This window comes from Laccaria bicolor, genomic scaffold (assembly GCF_000143565.1).
Source record: "Laccaria bicolor S238N-H82 LACBIscaffold_2 genomic scaffold, whole genome shotgun sequence".
Taxonomy (NCBI): domain Eukaryota; kingdom Fungi; phylum Basidiomycota; class Agaricomycetes; order Agaricales; family Hydnangiaceae; genus Laccaria; species Laccaria bicolor.
In genome coordinates, this window is record NW_001889873.1 from 741,834 (window position 1) to 755,058 (window position 13,225).

The 13,225-nt window shown below is 47.5% G+C and overlaps 4 protein-coding genes across 4 annotated transcripts; 2 read left to right on the forward strand and 2 right to left on the reverse strand.

The window, feature by feature from the left end:
- Positions 1-342: 342 nt before the first annotated feature.
- On the reverse strand, positions 343-944 carry LACBIDRAFT_305196 (uncharacterized protein; the record flags this gene model as incomplete). The annotated part of the gene is made up of 5 exons (XM_001875046.1): positions 343-468; positions 524-550; positions 605-683; positions 734-835; positions 892-944. 5 exons carry the CDS (start codon positions 942-944, stop codon positions 343-345), a joined length of 387 nt encoding a protein of 128 aa, XP_001875081.1.
- A 4,390-nt stretch (positions 945-5,334) lies between these two features.
- LACBIDRAFT_305198 (uncharacterized protein) lies at positions 5,335-5,984 on the forward strand (the record flags this gene model as incomplete). The annotated part of the gene is made up of 2 exons (XM_001874472.1): positions 5,335-5,548; positions 5,596-5,984. 2 exons carry the CDS (start codon positions 5,335-5,337, stop codon positions 5,982-5,984), a joined length of 603 nt encoding a protein of 200 aa, XP_001874507.1.
- A 613-nt stretch (positions 5,985-6,597) lies between these two features.
- LACBIDRAFT_321645 (uncharacterized protein) lies at positions 6,598-7,293 on the reverse strand (the record flags this gene model as incomplete). The annotated part of the gene is made up of 5 exons (XM_001875047.1): positions 6,598-6,617; positions 6,707-6,778; positions 6,811-6,974; positions 6,998-7,172; positions 7,203-7,293. 5 exons carry the CDS (start codon positions 7,291-7,293, stop codon positions 6,598-6,600), a joined length of 522 nt encoding a protein of 173 aa, XP_001875082.1.
- Positions 7,294-9,606: 2,313 nt separating this feature from the next.
- On the forward strand, positions 9,607-11,593 carry LACBIDRAFT_305200 (uncharacterized protein; the record flags this gene model as incomplete). The annotated part of the gene is made up of 8 exons (XM_001874473.1): positions 9,607-9,901; positions 9,956-9,987; positions 10,040-10,249; positions 10,305-10,928; positions 10,990-11,100; positions 11,154-11,314; positions 11,372-11,446; positions 11,506-11,593. The coding sequence occupies 8 exons, from the start codon at positions 9,607-9,609 to the stop codon at positions 11,591-11,593; spliced, it is 1,596 nt and encodes a 531-aa protein (XP_001874508.1).
- Positions 11,594-13,225: the final 1,632 nt, after the last annotated feature.

Sequence of the window (13,225 nt, forward strand, 5' to 3'; positions counted from 1 at the left end):
GCAGAGTGAGATGTTCTGGGCTTCATTGGTACTGATTTCAAGATGATTACTTACAGGTAGCCAAAATCAAAGTTGATGACGAAGGTTACATCAAATGTCTGGAGTGCAGCGAAAGAAAGAGATGTGGTATGGCAGGGGTAGAGAACATTCTAAAGAATCATCAGGGCACAAAAACCTGCAAGGAAGCGAAGGCTAAGCATGAGCGAAAGGCAAAGAGGAAGAAAGATGGGTCACTACTCACATTCATGAAACCACATCCGAAACCAGTGCCTAGCACTGTAACAGCAGATCCAGTTGCGCAAGGACAGGCTAGCAGTTCAAAACAGGAATCATCAGCTCACATCAAGGATCCAGAACTTCACGATCAGCCGGAACAGTATTCGAGATCAATGTTCGTGCGCGAATTGCGGAAGATATCAAGAGTGATCGAAAGAGCGGTGGACGTGCTGCAATGTCAGACAGTTGATCCTGTAACTCCAAGATCCACGTCAGTGGACAGTTTCCAGGTGAACGAAGTTCTTACTTTCGGAAGTGTGGCAACCGTTAACACCTTTAATTATGGTTTATTAGCATCTTCCGATTGAACAAGGGCATGCAAACTCACCGAGGGATTCCACAGAACAGGATGTTCACGCCGTGACTCATTCTGACACCAACGAGGTTCCTGGGCTGTCCACCTCAAGCTCAGAGATTGTCAGCGAGATAACGTTAGGTCGGTGCGAAAGGCGAAAACGTAAGGTTGTCAACATCGGAGGATTGGACGATTGCTTGTGTGGATCCCAAGCAGAGCCGACCGCTGACAACGTGATCCAGTGCAAGAGAGTTGGATGTGAAACTGTGTGGGTAAGTAAACCAACTTTTTGTTTGGATTTCAACATGAAACTTACTCACATCTTCATGTCAAACCATTCTAGTATCACCTCGTTTGTGTTTACCTTGAGCATGTGCCCAAGAATTGGGTCTGCGAAGCATGTTCAACGTCGAGAGGAGGACGAGGAGGGAAGGCTGCGCGGCGGTGATGTCATATTTCCTAAAGTAGACACGTGCCTGATTACGTTGGGTGGTTGGTTCAGCCCAACGTCCCAGTACCAAAAAAATCAACCCTAGGTCTTTTTTTTCAATCCCGACACCCCCTTGAAACAAATATATCAGGATCAATAATGCTGTCCGCATGGATTTAACATGGGCTGCAAGGCATCTTGCATCAGACAAAGGTGTATGTTTAATCCATCACATACACCAGTACTTTACCATCCCCCACATAATCCACATGGACTCCACTGGATTCCACTGGACTTCACTACATACTGGCAATATCCACAAATCTGGACTCCACTGGACTCCCAGCACAAAACTGGACTCCACTGGACTGCAAGCACAAAAATGGACTGGACTGGACTGCAAATCACAAAACTGGACTGGACTGGACTCCACTGGACTCTCCCAACACAAAACTGGACTGTACTGGACTGCCACAGACCTAAGTTAATCCAGAATTCCTCTTCAAAACAAAAAATAAAATTGAAGTATATTCATTAATTAAATTAATTAAATTTACATAGATTCTATGTTACAGAGGGGGGAGGGAGGGGGAAGGGAAAGGGAAAGGGAGGGGGAAGAGAGGAATGAATAGAGGGGGGAGGGAGCAAGGAAGGGGGAAGGAAAGGGAGGGGGGGAGAGAGGAGCAAGGAAAGGGGGAGGGGGAAAGGGGGAGGGGGGAAAGGGGGAGAGACTGAAAGGGGGAGAGACTGAAGGGGGGGAGGGTGTGAAGGGGGGAGGGAGTGGAGGGGAGTGGGAGTGGTGAAGAGAGGAGGTAGTGATGGGGGGAGAGAGTGGAGGGGAAGGGTGATGCTGCTGGGCCCTCGTCGCCGTTCAGCACTGGCGGGCGCTCGTCGTTTTTTGTGGGCGTATCGTTTTTCGGGTGTGGTGGGGGCGGCGTTTTTGTCGGCGCTCGTTTGTCGTCATCGTCATGTGTCGTCGTCCCGGTGTGTCGTTGTCGTTGTCGTCACGTGTCGTTGTCGTGTGTCATCGTCCCGGCGTGTAGTCGTCATCGTGTGTCGTCGTCCTCGCGTGTTGTCGTCGTTTTTGTGGGCGGGGGTCGTTCTTCATGGGCGGTGGCCGTTTTCCATGGGCGCTTGTTCATGTGGTCGGCTTCGCGTATTGTCGTCATCGTGCTTGCGTGTCGTCGTGCTCATGTTTTGTCGTGCTCGCGTGTCGTCGTCGTGCTCACGTGTCGTCATTGTCGCCGTCCTCATGTGCCGTGCATGGGTGGTTGCTGGCGTCGTGCCTGTCGTGGTGAGAACGGAGGAACAGGGTGGTGGGGCATACGTGCCCCTTGCCCATGACGTTGCCACGTCATGGGCTTTGTCCCTCGTCCTTGGTCCATCGTTCCGCGCTGGGGGTGTCATTGTCGTTAGCGTGGGTGTCGTGTGCGTCGTTAGCATGGGCGTGGGCGTGGGCATCGTGTGCATCATTAGCGTGGGCGTGGGCGTCGTCGGCGGCGTTGAGATGTGAATGGTGGTGGTGGTGGAAGGGAAAGGGATGGTCACGGCAGTGTGACCATCCCACAAACAGGCGACGTGACGATATGGCATGCCCTCAAGTAAGTCACGTGACCTCACCCTGCAGACTGAACAAAATCATGAATCCTTATTGCAGCTATCACTGACCCACACTATATGTAAATTATGATCTTTCTGTTCATTGATTAATAAAATTGTAGGTATAGCTTATCTGTTGTATAGTCCATTTTCGCTTTTTTAGGTATATTCATATATAATAATAATAATATACTGGAATGACTGGAATCCACTGGACTCCACTGGACTCATAGTCCACTGGACTGGGACTGGACTCAGGAAAGTGGCTGGCAGTCCAGTGGGAGTCCAGTGGACTGGACTGAACTGGACTGGACTCCAGTGGACTGGGCATTCTGCCAGCCAATCTGGCCTGGTAAGAGGGCCACTGGAATCCACTGGAGTCCACTGGAGTCCATATGGATTACGTGGGGGAGGGTAAAGACCTCCACATACACTGGGACACCTCATCTGCAGACATAACCATTTACTGTGATGCTTGCCTTGAAGGCATGGGTTTCTGGTTGCCTGACAAATGTGTCAGCTACTATTCACCTGTGCCTGGCAGTACCACAGAAGAACAGATCTTCTACTTCGAAGCTCTATGTGTCTTATCAGCCATTCACCATGTCGTAAATGTCCTCCATGCCCCTTCATCCACCAAAGTCCTGATATACACTGATAACGACAACACCGTTGCTATTTTCAACACTCTCAGATGTCTACCTCACTATAACCCCATCCTCATTGATGCCTCCGACATCTCCATCACATCTGGGATCCATTTGAGAGTGTTACACATCCCAGGGGAATTAAATTACGTCGCAGACGCAATCTCATGCAAAAAGTTTTCACTCGCATGCCAGTACGTACCTGACATCACTATATCATCATTCATACCCCCTCGATTGCCGCTGGGGGCACCCCAAAAATGATCTCTTCCTCTGTGCGTTCCAGGCAACCCTGGACATGCGAACACCTGTTCCAAGAGCGAGCTATTGCTCTGGGACAGGCCATAGACAATTCAACATGGAAGAACTATGGTTCCACCCTTAATTCTTACCTGAATTTCGTCAAGATGCACGATTTCCCCATAGATCCCACCTCAGAAACATTAAGCCTATTCACTGTCTACATGTCCCATCACATCAAACCTAACTCAGTTTCCATGTACCTATCAGGTATCTGTCAACAGCTTGAACCTTACTTCCCTGACGTCTGCTCCGCCCATAACTCTACTCTTGTACACCGTACATTGCAGGGTTGCAGGCACCAGCGCGCTGTTCCCACATCTCCCAAACGTGCCCTAACATTGGGCGACCTCGAAACTGTTGTAAATGCTCTGGGTGACTCAACTGATTACGATGATTGCCTCTTCATAGCACAACTACTTACCGGATTTTTCGCACTTTTCCGTTTGGGTGAAATGACGTACCCAGACGATCCCGAACTTTGTGACCCAAGAAAAGTCACCAAATGCAACTCTGTCTGGCTTTGCGACACATCCTTTCAATTTTTTCTGCCTGGCCATAAGGCTGACAGATTTTTTGAAGGGAACAAAATTATCATTCGAAAGAATGACCGTATCTTCAACCCCAACAAGTTCTTCACCGCTTACCTCCATGCCCAGGATGACAAGTTCCCCCTCAGCTCTCCCCTCTGGCTCACGAGCAAAGGTGCTGTACCAACGCGCTCTTTTTTCATTAAACGCTTACGCCGTTTTTTCGATTCAGACACTGCCAGACAATCTTTACAAGCTGGGGGCGCCACATCACTTGCAGAGAATGGAGTCCCCCCTTCAATTATCCAAGCCATCGGTCGATGGGCTTCTGATGCCTTCAAGATCTATATCAGAAAAAACCCGGTCCTCATCCAGGCATTCCTGTTTGGACAAACAGCCTGCTCGCAGTCTTCTTTTATCCACACTTTGGAATCATGACCGCTGTCACTGCTTTTTCAGACTTTTCCCCGATTGACATATTTTATTTTATCTTTTAAACAGACTTTTCCCGGACTATTTACAACCCACACTTATCCACACATACGGACCTCTCCCCATACGAACCTCTCCCCTTAAGGATCTCTCCCCTCACATATGGACCTCTCCCCTCAAGATGGACCTGCATTTTTTCTTTGTCCTCGCGCTTTTCCCCTCGCTCCTCACATCACCCACTACATGACCTCATCATACTCCAAACCCCTTTTTTCTTTTACTTACCTTTTTATTTTAATCTTTTATATAGGAATATAGCCATACCTCAAGTGGAATCATGTCGGAATCGGGCGCGCGCCGTGCCCAATTTCTGACTTTTGGCTATTCCTTCCATCTAAGCAACCGCCTCTGCAAACATCCAGTAGCCCAGGCGTCATTGGAATTCCCCAATGAATCTGGGGCACCAGAAAAGGAAATTTTTCCGGTCTTAGACCGGAAAAAAGACCGGACTGACCCTGAAATTTGTGTTTGTAAACCCCAATTGTAGCAGGGAATTTTTATGGCAATGTTCTAGCTCAAAAAAAGGGTTGAAAAACCGAAAAACCGGACTTCCAAGCACTAATTTATAGACACCGATATGCTGCATATAGAAAAGATAAGGAAGATTGTAATCGACGAAACTACCGTATGTAGCTACTATACCGAGTGAGTATTTACAAGTGCTATTTCCAAAAAGAAACGTATATCCGGATGCGAAGTTAAGTGTATTACATGAACCGGTGAAGTCAAGAGCGAGAACTGAACTCCGGATTTCCACATCTCATAATGTCTGCACCATCCAGTTCAGAACTAGACCTCATTGATCTTGCGAGAAGAATTGCACATACTCATTGTAATACTCCAAGTGTATCTTGCCGCCTGCACAACGAGCAAGGCGATTTTAGCAAGACCTACATTGTGAAACTTGAGGACCAGTCCAACATTATCGTCCAATTTCGAGACACTCCTCTGGACTTGTCCCTCTATGAGGTAGCACGCGGTACGTCTTTCTTCGCCAATATACACTCGTCTCCTGAGTTTCTGCAGAGAAATTGGGAGCCCTCGTTCCAACTATCGAGAAGAACGCAGATATCGCCGTTTCCAAGCACGTCTACATCATGAACTACATCGACGGATCAATGTGGAATTCTGCTCTTGGTGCCTGGCCAGGCGCCTGGGATGACGACGCTGCGATCGCTGGCCAACTTGGAGATGCGTTATCGCGTTGTATAGTTGGCCCCGACTCCTCGGAGGTCGTTGAATCTTACATCATTCCCCGCCTTAAATCCGTGTTGCTCGAAAACATTCCATCAGACCGACTTGAACTCCGTCGAAGTGTCGAAGAACTCATCTCGATTGCTCCTAATCTCAAGAAACTCCCCCTTTCTTTATCCCATTTGGACCTCAATGCAACGAACGTGAGAAAGCCTTCATGAACCAATCATCCCTGCCTGAATATAGACTTCACAGATGTTCATTGCTAATCAGGGACCGCCTCGACTAATTGGGCTTTTGGACTGGGACCTCTCGAGTTATCTTCCCTTCGGCATCGACGCGGCGCAGATCCGCTACATATCTGTGATCAACCGAGACCGTGTCGATTGTCCTGAAGAGCCCGGGTCTACCATGGTTGCAACTTCATTCTGGAATGCGTTTACGGCGAATCTTGCAGCTGATCTTAAACATTGTGTCGTAGACGCTATGAAGGTTGGTGTGATCATATATCTAGAATTTCCAGAAGGTTGCGGCGAACGGAAGGCAAGAGACATTCAGAATGCTGAGAAGCGTTTGCAATGGTTCGACGATGTGTTCAAACCACTTTGTTCGCTTGGCTAAGTCTTTCAAATTCATCCGTCATTCGTTCACATTTCGGACATCTTGGCGCATTGTGACGGTCAAGGTCTAGTCGTCACAGGCGCCATCAGTACCGATTATCATTGTCTCAGTTTCTCGAGTCATATACGGTAGCTACACTTGTTTGTATCCTTGTTGTAACAACGATCCTCGTTCTCTGTCATATTCTGCCCAAGTTCTTGTATTCTCGACTCTCTAGTCTTGACCGTTACAGTCTGTTACAACCCTTTAACTTTCCCACGACCTTCTCTGTTTAACACCTTGTGAAGAGCTGAAGGGGCTCCCGTGCAGAGTGTACACGTACGAAGCACTCCAGTTTTGTTCGCCCTTCCGAGTTGAATGTCCTTGCCAATAGGACGAGTACCCCAAGTGCCCTCTGCGTCAGGGAAGAGATACGCGGAAGCTTACCTTTACAAGGAGGAGAGGAAGGCTTGGGAAAAGTACGGCGGGCCTGAAGGTTTCGAAAGACAGTAGGCCTTGATACCTTTGCGTCCGACTTTGCATTGAATGCAATAGTCTGGATAGCAGACGCGCACGATGGGAAAAGCGCACGAAGAAACCCGGAGACCGGCCTTTTGTTGAACCTGAAGCGTACAGGAAGCCGCCAGTCATGATGACAACTAGGATCGCTTTCATGCCCAAGGGATTTAGGACAGGCGACCCATATACGGCTACCGAGAGCCTTCGGAAGCTAAAGGCACAGTTTCCTGCTGCATGGTTGTGGGACGCAACGACGCGTGGCTGCTCATGACAATTAGTCACGATTCTGGCTTGACATAAAAAAAACAAGACACACTCACCTGTCTGGGCCGAAAAAATATACCAATGCCACAACGAGAGATCCAGCAAGGATGGTACAAGAAAGAAGGCGAGAACGTGTTTGGAGAACATGACATGGGATAGATTGTGGGTGAAACTCGAGGCTTGCGCACGACTGAAGCGTCTTGCGTGACTCCAACGTGACGAAATTTGCAAAAGTAGGTGACTTTCTCTTTCGCGTCGGCACCTCACTCATCCACCTCAGTTAAATACGAAAAAAATGTCGTCCGAAAGCCAGAAACAAAGGCTTTCTATTGGTAAAAGAATTAAGAAAAACGGTCTGCTTTTTAGAGCTCCACGAAGCTTTGATCAAAATATTTGCAAAACAGGGTCAGTGATAGTATGGTCAGAGGGAAGTTCGTCGTTGGGAAGATCGTGAGATAGTTGTAACATAAGGTAGACGACAACCATATCCTTCCAACGTCACGTGCACAGCGTGACATTTCCATTTTAAGCCTCAATTACACAGATAATGTCCTAGAATATTTTGAACACGAATCGCAGCTAATCGGAAACCATAGAACTGAGCCGAATGCAGATTTCGAGCACAAAAAAAATTAAAGCGGTAAAACGAAATTTGAGGAAAAAGAAACAAAAATACTTCACGACGCGTCAATTTGAAGGCACACGCGCAAATCCTCTTCATTAGGCCAGAACCATGCCTAAGCAAAGCAATTACCTCCAGTCCAGAGCATAGAACTTACATAGAGGTGATAAAACAACAAAAAGCTAAAACTGCAAAGGAGAATGAGGGGATTGGGTGTTCAATTACTCAAGGACGCGTCTTAACTAACAAATATCAGAGAACAACAACCCCCGCAAGATATGAATCCTTTAGGAATTCATTATAGTCAATTTTGGATCGAAACTTTGATGCGACGAAGGCTTTTGACGGTCAATCTGAGCTTCAGGAACCTACCATAGTATTTTTGTATCTCCTCCCCCAATTTTCATTCTCCTACTTTATAAATTTGTATATATCTTTAGAGCACTAATTCTAATAGTTCTATGGTCGTCGATTATCCCTAAATTTATGCACAGAATTGTTATGGCCTTTTCTTCGACTTTTCTCATTTCTGTTTGCCAAAAAAGGAGTGTTATGTCACGTCACAGAGGGTTGGTTGTGTATGGTTGTCGTCTACCTTAGGTAAACTTCGTCACATCACAAGCCCATAGGAATAATGGCTTCTTTGAACTTTCTAAACACCACTGCAACGTTCAGTGCACCGGCATCGTGAGCGTATACTAAAGGCGACTTGCGATGATACTAAGTGCGCCATTGATAGATTCCAACTCCTGCATCCAGCATACACAAACCGGGAGTCGGGATGGCGCCATCATTGATCCCAAAATCAACCCGAAGAAGACGCTTACAATCGGAAAATTCTTCTACTCTGGTGCGTCCTATCTGACATCCTCTTGTACTTACGCGTCTTACCTCGCGTGTGCTCATTATCCCTTTAAGCAGTCCCTTCGGACGGCTCGCGTCCGAGTATGCTCCACGCCTTTAATAAACAAGCGGGTTACTGCTTGAATGTTCGATTTGAACGGTACGACTCAAGCTGCCCTCTTGCATTATGAATAGCCGGGGAATACAGTATCCACGGATCAGACGCGGACGAATTTCCGTCGCTTCCGTGCAGATTCCAATCAGCTGAGAGCTCGGCAGTCCTGCCTTCCTCGTGGCAGCCTCCTTAGATGTTGCCTCGGATTGCCCTTCGATGACGCCAATCATCCAGGGTCTGCAAGTTTTGGGCCCTGGGCCACGACTTGACTTGGAGCTGATTGATATCACACGAGTCCCGAAGAGAAAACCAAAGAGGCGAAGAAAGTCTCTACTTCGAGTAAGGCGAGCTCAGGATCATTTTGAATGACTTCATTTCAATAAATTCGGTCCCCGAAATATGGAGCTTCGGGTTTTCAACCTGCACGAGATGAGAGAGACCTCTTTGACAATGCATTTTCTTTTGGCCTTGACTTGGAGATAAATCTTACTCTATGTCTGACAGACTAGACCTGTAAGGTTGAAGGGAGCCTCATGAGTAACAGGAATCGCAAAAAGTCGTCGGTGGAATGCTTCGACCCGATGGACCTACTCCCCTTTAGGAATGTGGCCACAGGTAGGGAAACAGTATGCCTCGTTTTTCCATTTTGTTGCTAAGCAGCTTCAAAGGGATCCCGATCTATGAATTCCAAGCAAAAGTCTAGTCCTGCAATGGTAGGCGTCTACCCACGATGCAAGCAGCCTTTGAACCGTTTTCAATCATTCGCCCTTCAAAGCGAATGCCGAGTCGCGACATCGCGTATGCGGTTTCTTCTGAAGAATGTTATCCGTTGTATCCTTCTTTTTGTTCCGTCCGCTTCTGGTTAGATGGTTCAACGAGCATGTCAAACTCGAGGCAAACCTTTGCCCGTATAAAGAGTATACGCAATGACGATCTCCCAGCTATTCCTCCTCCAATCTCCATGCTGGACCTCTATTGGACGATCGCTGCGTCTGCAGCCGGTGCTTTTTTGCTGACTCTCACCGTCCAATCAGTGCGACGACTTTTCTTCCATCCTCTCTCCAAATATCCGGGGCCTCCTCTTGCTGCGATGACCTTGTGGTACAAGGCATATTTTGACATAGTCATGGATGGCGGTTGGGCCGAACATTTGGAATACCTTCACGAAGTTTACGGTGATTGGCGAAAGGTTTTCCTTCCCACCTTTCCGAACTCACACATCTAGCTAGGTAGTTCTATCTTGAGGGTTGCGCCTAATGAGGTCCGCACTTGTGATACGTGGTGGGCACTCAGTGTCATTGACCCCGTCATAGCTTCACTTCAGTGACCCCCGTGCCTACAACGAAATATATGGGATGGGAACAAGACACGTAAAACAACCTGCCCTCTACGCGTGTTTTTCGACCGATCTTTCAGTTTTCGCAATGTCTGACCACCATGAAGCAACCCAAAGGAGAACCCTTATCGGCCCTTTCTTTTCTAGGCGTTCAATTTTAAACTTGGAAAACGCTGTACAGTCGAAGGTGACGTTCGATTTCTACTATGTTAGCCGCTGGATTCTCATGTTTATGCCGACAGATTGAACTACTCATTTCTCGACTGCTGGAATATCAACACACCAAGGAATCTGCCGACCTCAGTTTGGCTTTCCGTTCCACCACCCTCGAAATTATTACTTCCTACTGCTTCGGTCGATCGTCAAACGCATTAGATTCTCGCCATTTTCAAAATGGCATTCTCACCGCTATGGATCAAACATTACCGATGATTTGGGTCTTTAAACATTTCCCCATTATCAAATACGTGCTCTTGCGAGTTCCCGAATCATGGGCGTCCATCTTAAAGCCCAGTACGACGGGTATCCTGGAGCAGAAGAGACAGATGGGAGTCCAGATCGACGACATCCTTAGAGATCCTTCTTCGTTGAAACATGCTGACCATGAAACGATTTACCATCATTTCCTAACACCGCAACCGGAGAACCAGCGCATGCCACCAATAGAACGGGAGTGGCTTCTCGATGAGGGCCTCTACCTGCGCTTTGCTGGAAGCGATACTGTCGGAAACACCTGCACTGTCGCCACTTACCACATTCTTAGCAACAAACACGTCCAGGATCGCCTTGCCCAGGAAGTCAAGGATGCATGGCCGGAGAAAGATGCCCCAGCAAGCTACGAGACACTCGAGAAGCTACCATATCTGGTAAGTTTTCATTGATTCACGAACTTGACGACATCTGATATGCTTTGTGGCTGTTATCTAGACAGCCGTTATTAAGGAGTCCCTGCGAATGGCACATGGAGTAGTGACGCCCCTCGCTAGGATCGTCGGTCCCACGGACGTAGAGATTGCTGGAGCCGTGATCCCAGCTGGCGTAAGTAATGAACCTCCCCCCATCTCTCTTCGCTGAAAAAACTTGTGACACAGACGGTTGTTTCTCAGGGCGCCACAATGGTGCACCGCAACCCAGAGATATTCCCCGAACCAACTGTTTTTGACCCGGAGAGATGGCTACAAGAGGATTCTCCTGATCTCGACAAATACCTTGTAGCGTTTTCCAAGGGGCCACGCAGTTGTTTGGGCATCAAGTTGGTGTACAAATTTGTTGTTGCGTTTTTGTTTTGCTGAATTGATGTTTTCCTTAGCCTCGCTTGGTGTGAACTTTATCTTATTATTGGCACCGTCTTCCGGAAATTGGATCTGACTCCCGACAACGCGACGTATGTTCTTTTTCTGTTACATGATTCAGGAATTTCATCACTATTTTTTTAAAATCCAGGATTGACAGCATTAGCTTTCGGGAATACTTTGTAACCGTACATAGAGGAAGGCATTTTCATGCCTTCGTCAAGCCGACAGTTGATTGAACATCTGCGCTTGCACGTTATTCTACAACCGCGACTTCGAGGGCCAAGTGGATATTGTAAATTCTGTCCGCAATTTTTTTTTTTTTGATGTACTTTTTATGTAAAATGTACACGAAATGTGTAGATGTGGCTTACAGGCATATGAATGTATCAGGGCCTTTTGTTCGCCTTGCGAAATTGCAGAGCGTTGTGAGTACGCGTGACGTAATGAACTTCAGGAGGTTCAACTTGATTCTTGAAGTCGTTGCTGCTCCATAAATCCCTGACCTTGATCTCCATCCAATGTATCGCTCTTTTTGAAATGGCTTGCGCAAGACGCGCTTTGAATCTTGGTCGCAGTCTCGGTTCTCTTCGTTTTCAAGTTGGATGCTTCCGTTCCTCCGGTCCTAGTACGTCGCCTATTATACTCCCCTCCGACGTTCCAATCGAGGAAGAAAGGAAGGAGGATTATAACCCTGAGGACTACTATCCTGCGCAGCTGGGGGAAGTTTTTCACGACTCATACCGAGTAGCTGTCAAGCTCGGATACGGCGGTAGCTCGACCGTATGGCTTGCTCGAGATATTCGCAGGTGGGGTGACTTTTTAGAACTTTCTGAATCGATGTCTGAGTTTAGTGCAGACAGATCGAGTCGCAGCCTGAGGCCGAACGCTATGTGGCATTGAAAATCTGTAACAATGATTATACCGACAGAGCTTCGGCGGAACACGAGCTAAGGCTTATGAAACATATCACAGCCATGAATGCCAGTGAATCGTCTCCAGGTCGGCAGTTTGTCAGGACCTTGCTCGATTCCTTCGAGATTGAAGGACCTCACGGGACGCACATTTGTTTAGTCTATGAGCCTATGCGGAGCCCCTCTGGCTGCTTCAGCGACGTCTTGGAAAGGGCGGGTATCCATTGGATGTTTTCAAAGCGACGGTTCAATGCATTTTGTACGGTTTAGATTATCTCCATAACGAATGTCACATCATACACACTGGTGAGCTTTTCCAGTTTCGGTCGAGATGATACGTTGATATACATTCCAAGATCTCAAATCTGAAAATATACTGGTCGGACTCGAGAATATTTCAGTCTTAGAGCAGGTTGCCGAGGATGAAGTCGTGGACCCTTCTCCTCGAAAACTCTATGGTGACCGAACAGTCTACCTCTCTCGGAACGATTTTGGTAGTCCTAAGAAGGCTTTTAAAGCACCAAACATAACAGATTTCGATCATGCAGTTCGTGGCGACGGCTCATTGCCCCTTGCGCATCCTATCCAGCCTGAGCCATACCGCGCTCCCGAGGTAACCTTAGGCGCTCCCTGGACATACAGCACAGACATATGGAATCTTGGAGTGATGGTGTGTCCCTTTGTTTCGAGCTATCAAGCTAATCTCCTTAACTGCAAAGCTAGCTATGGGATCTTTTGGAAAATAAAAAACTGTGTGATGGCCTTCATCCTCACCGCGGTGAATTTTCAAGCCGTGCACAACTTGCACAACTGATAGGGCTTCTTGGGCCTCCTGCGAAGGAGCTGCTTGACCGTGGGAAGTACACAGACAGGTACTTTCAATCTGATGGTAAGCTTTAACGCTATAACCACGAGAACCAATCCTCACTATCAAATAATATTCAGGTGAATTCAAGA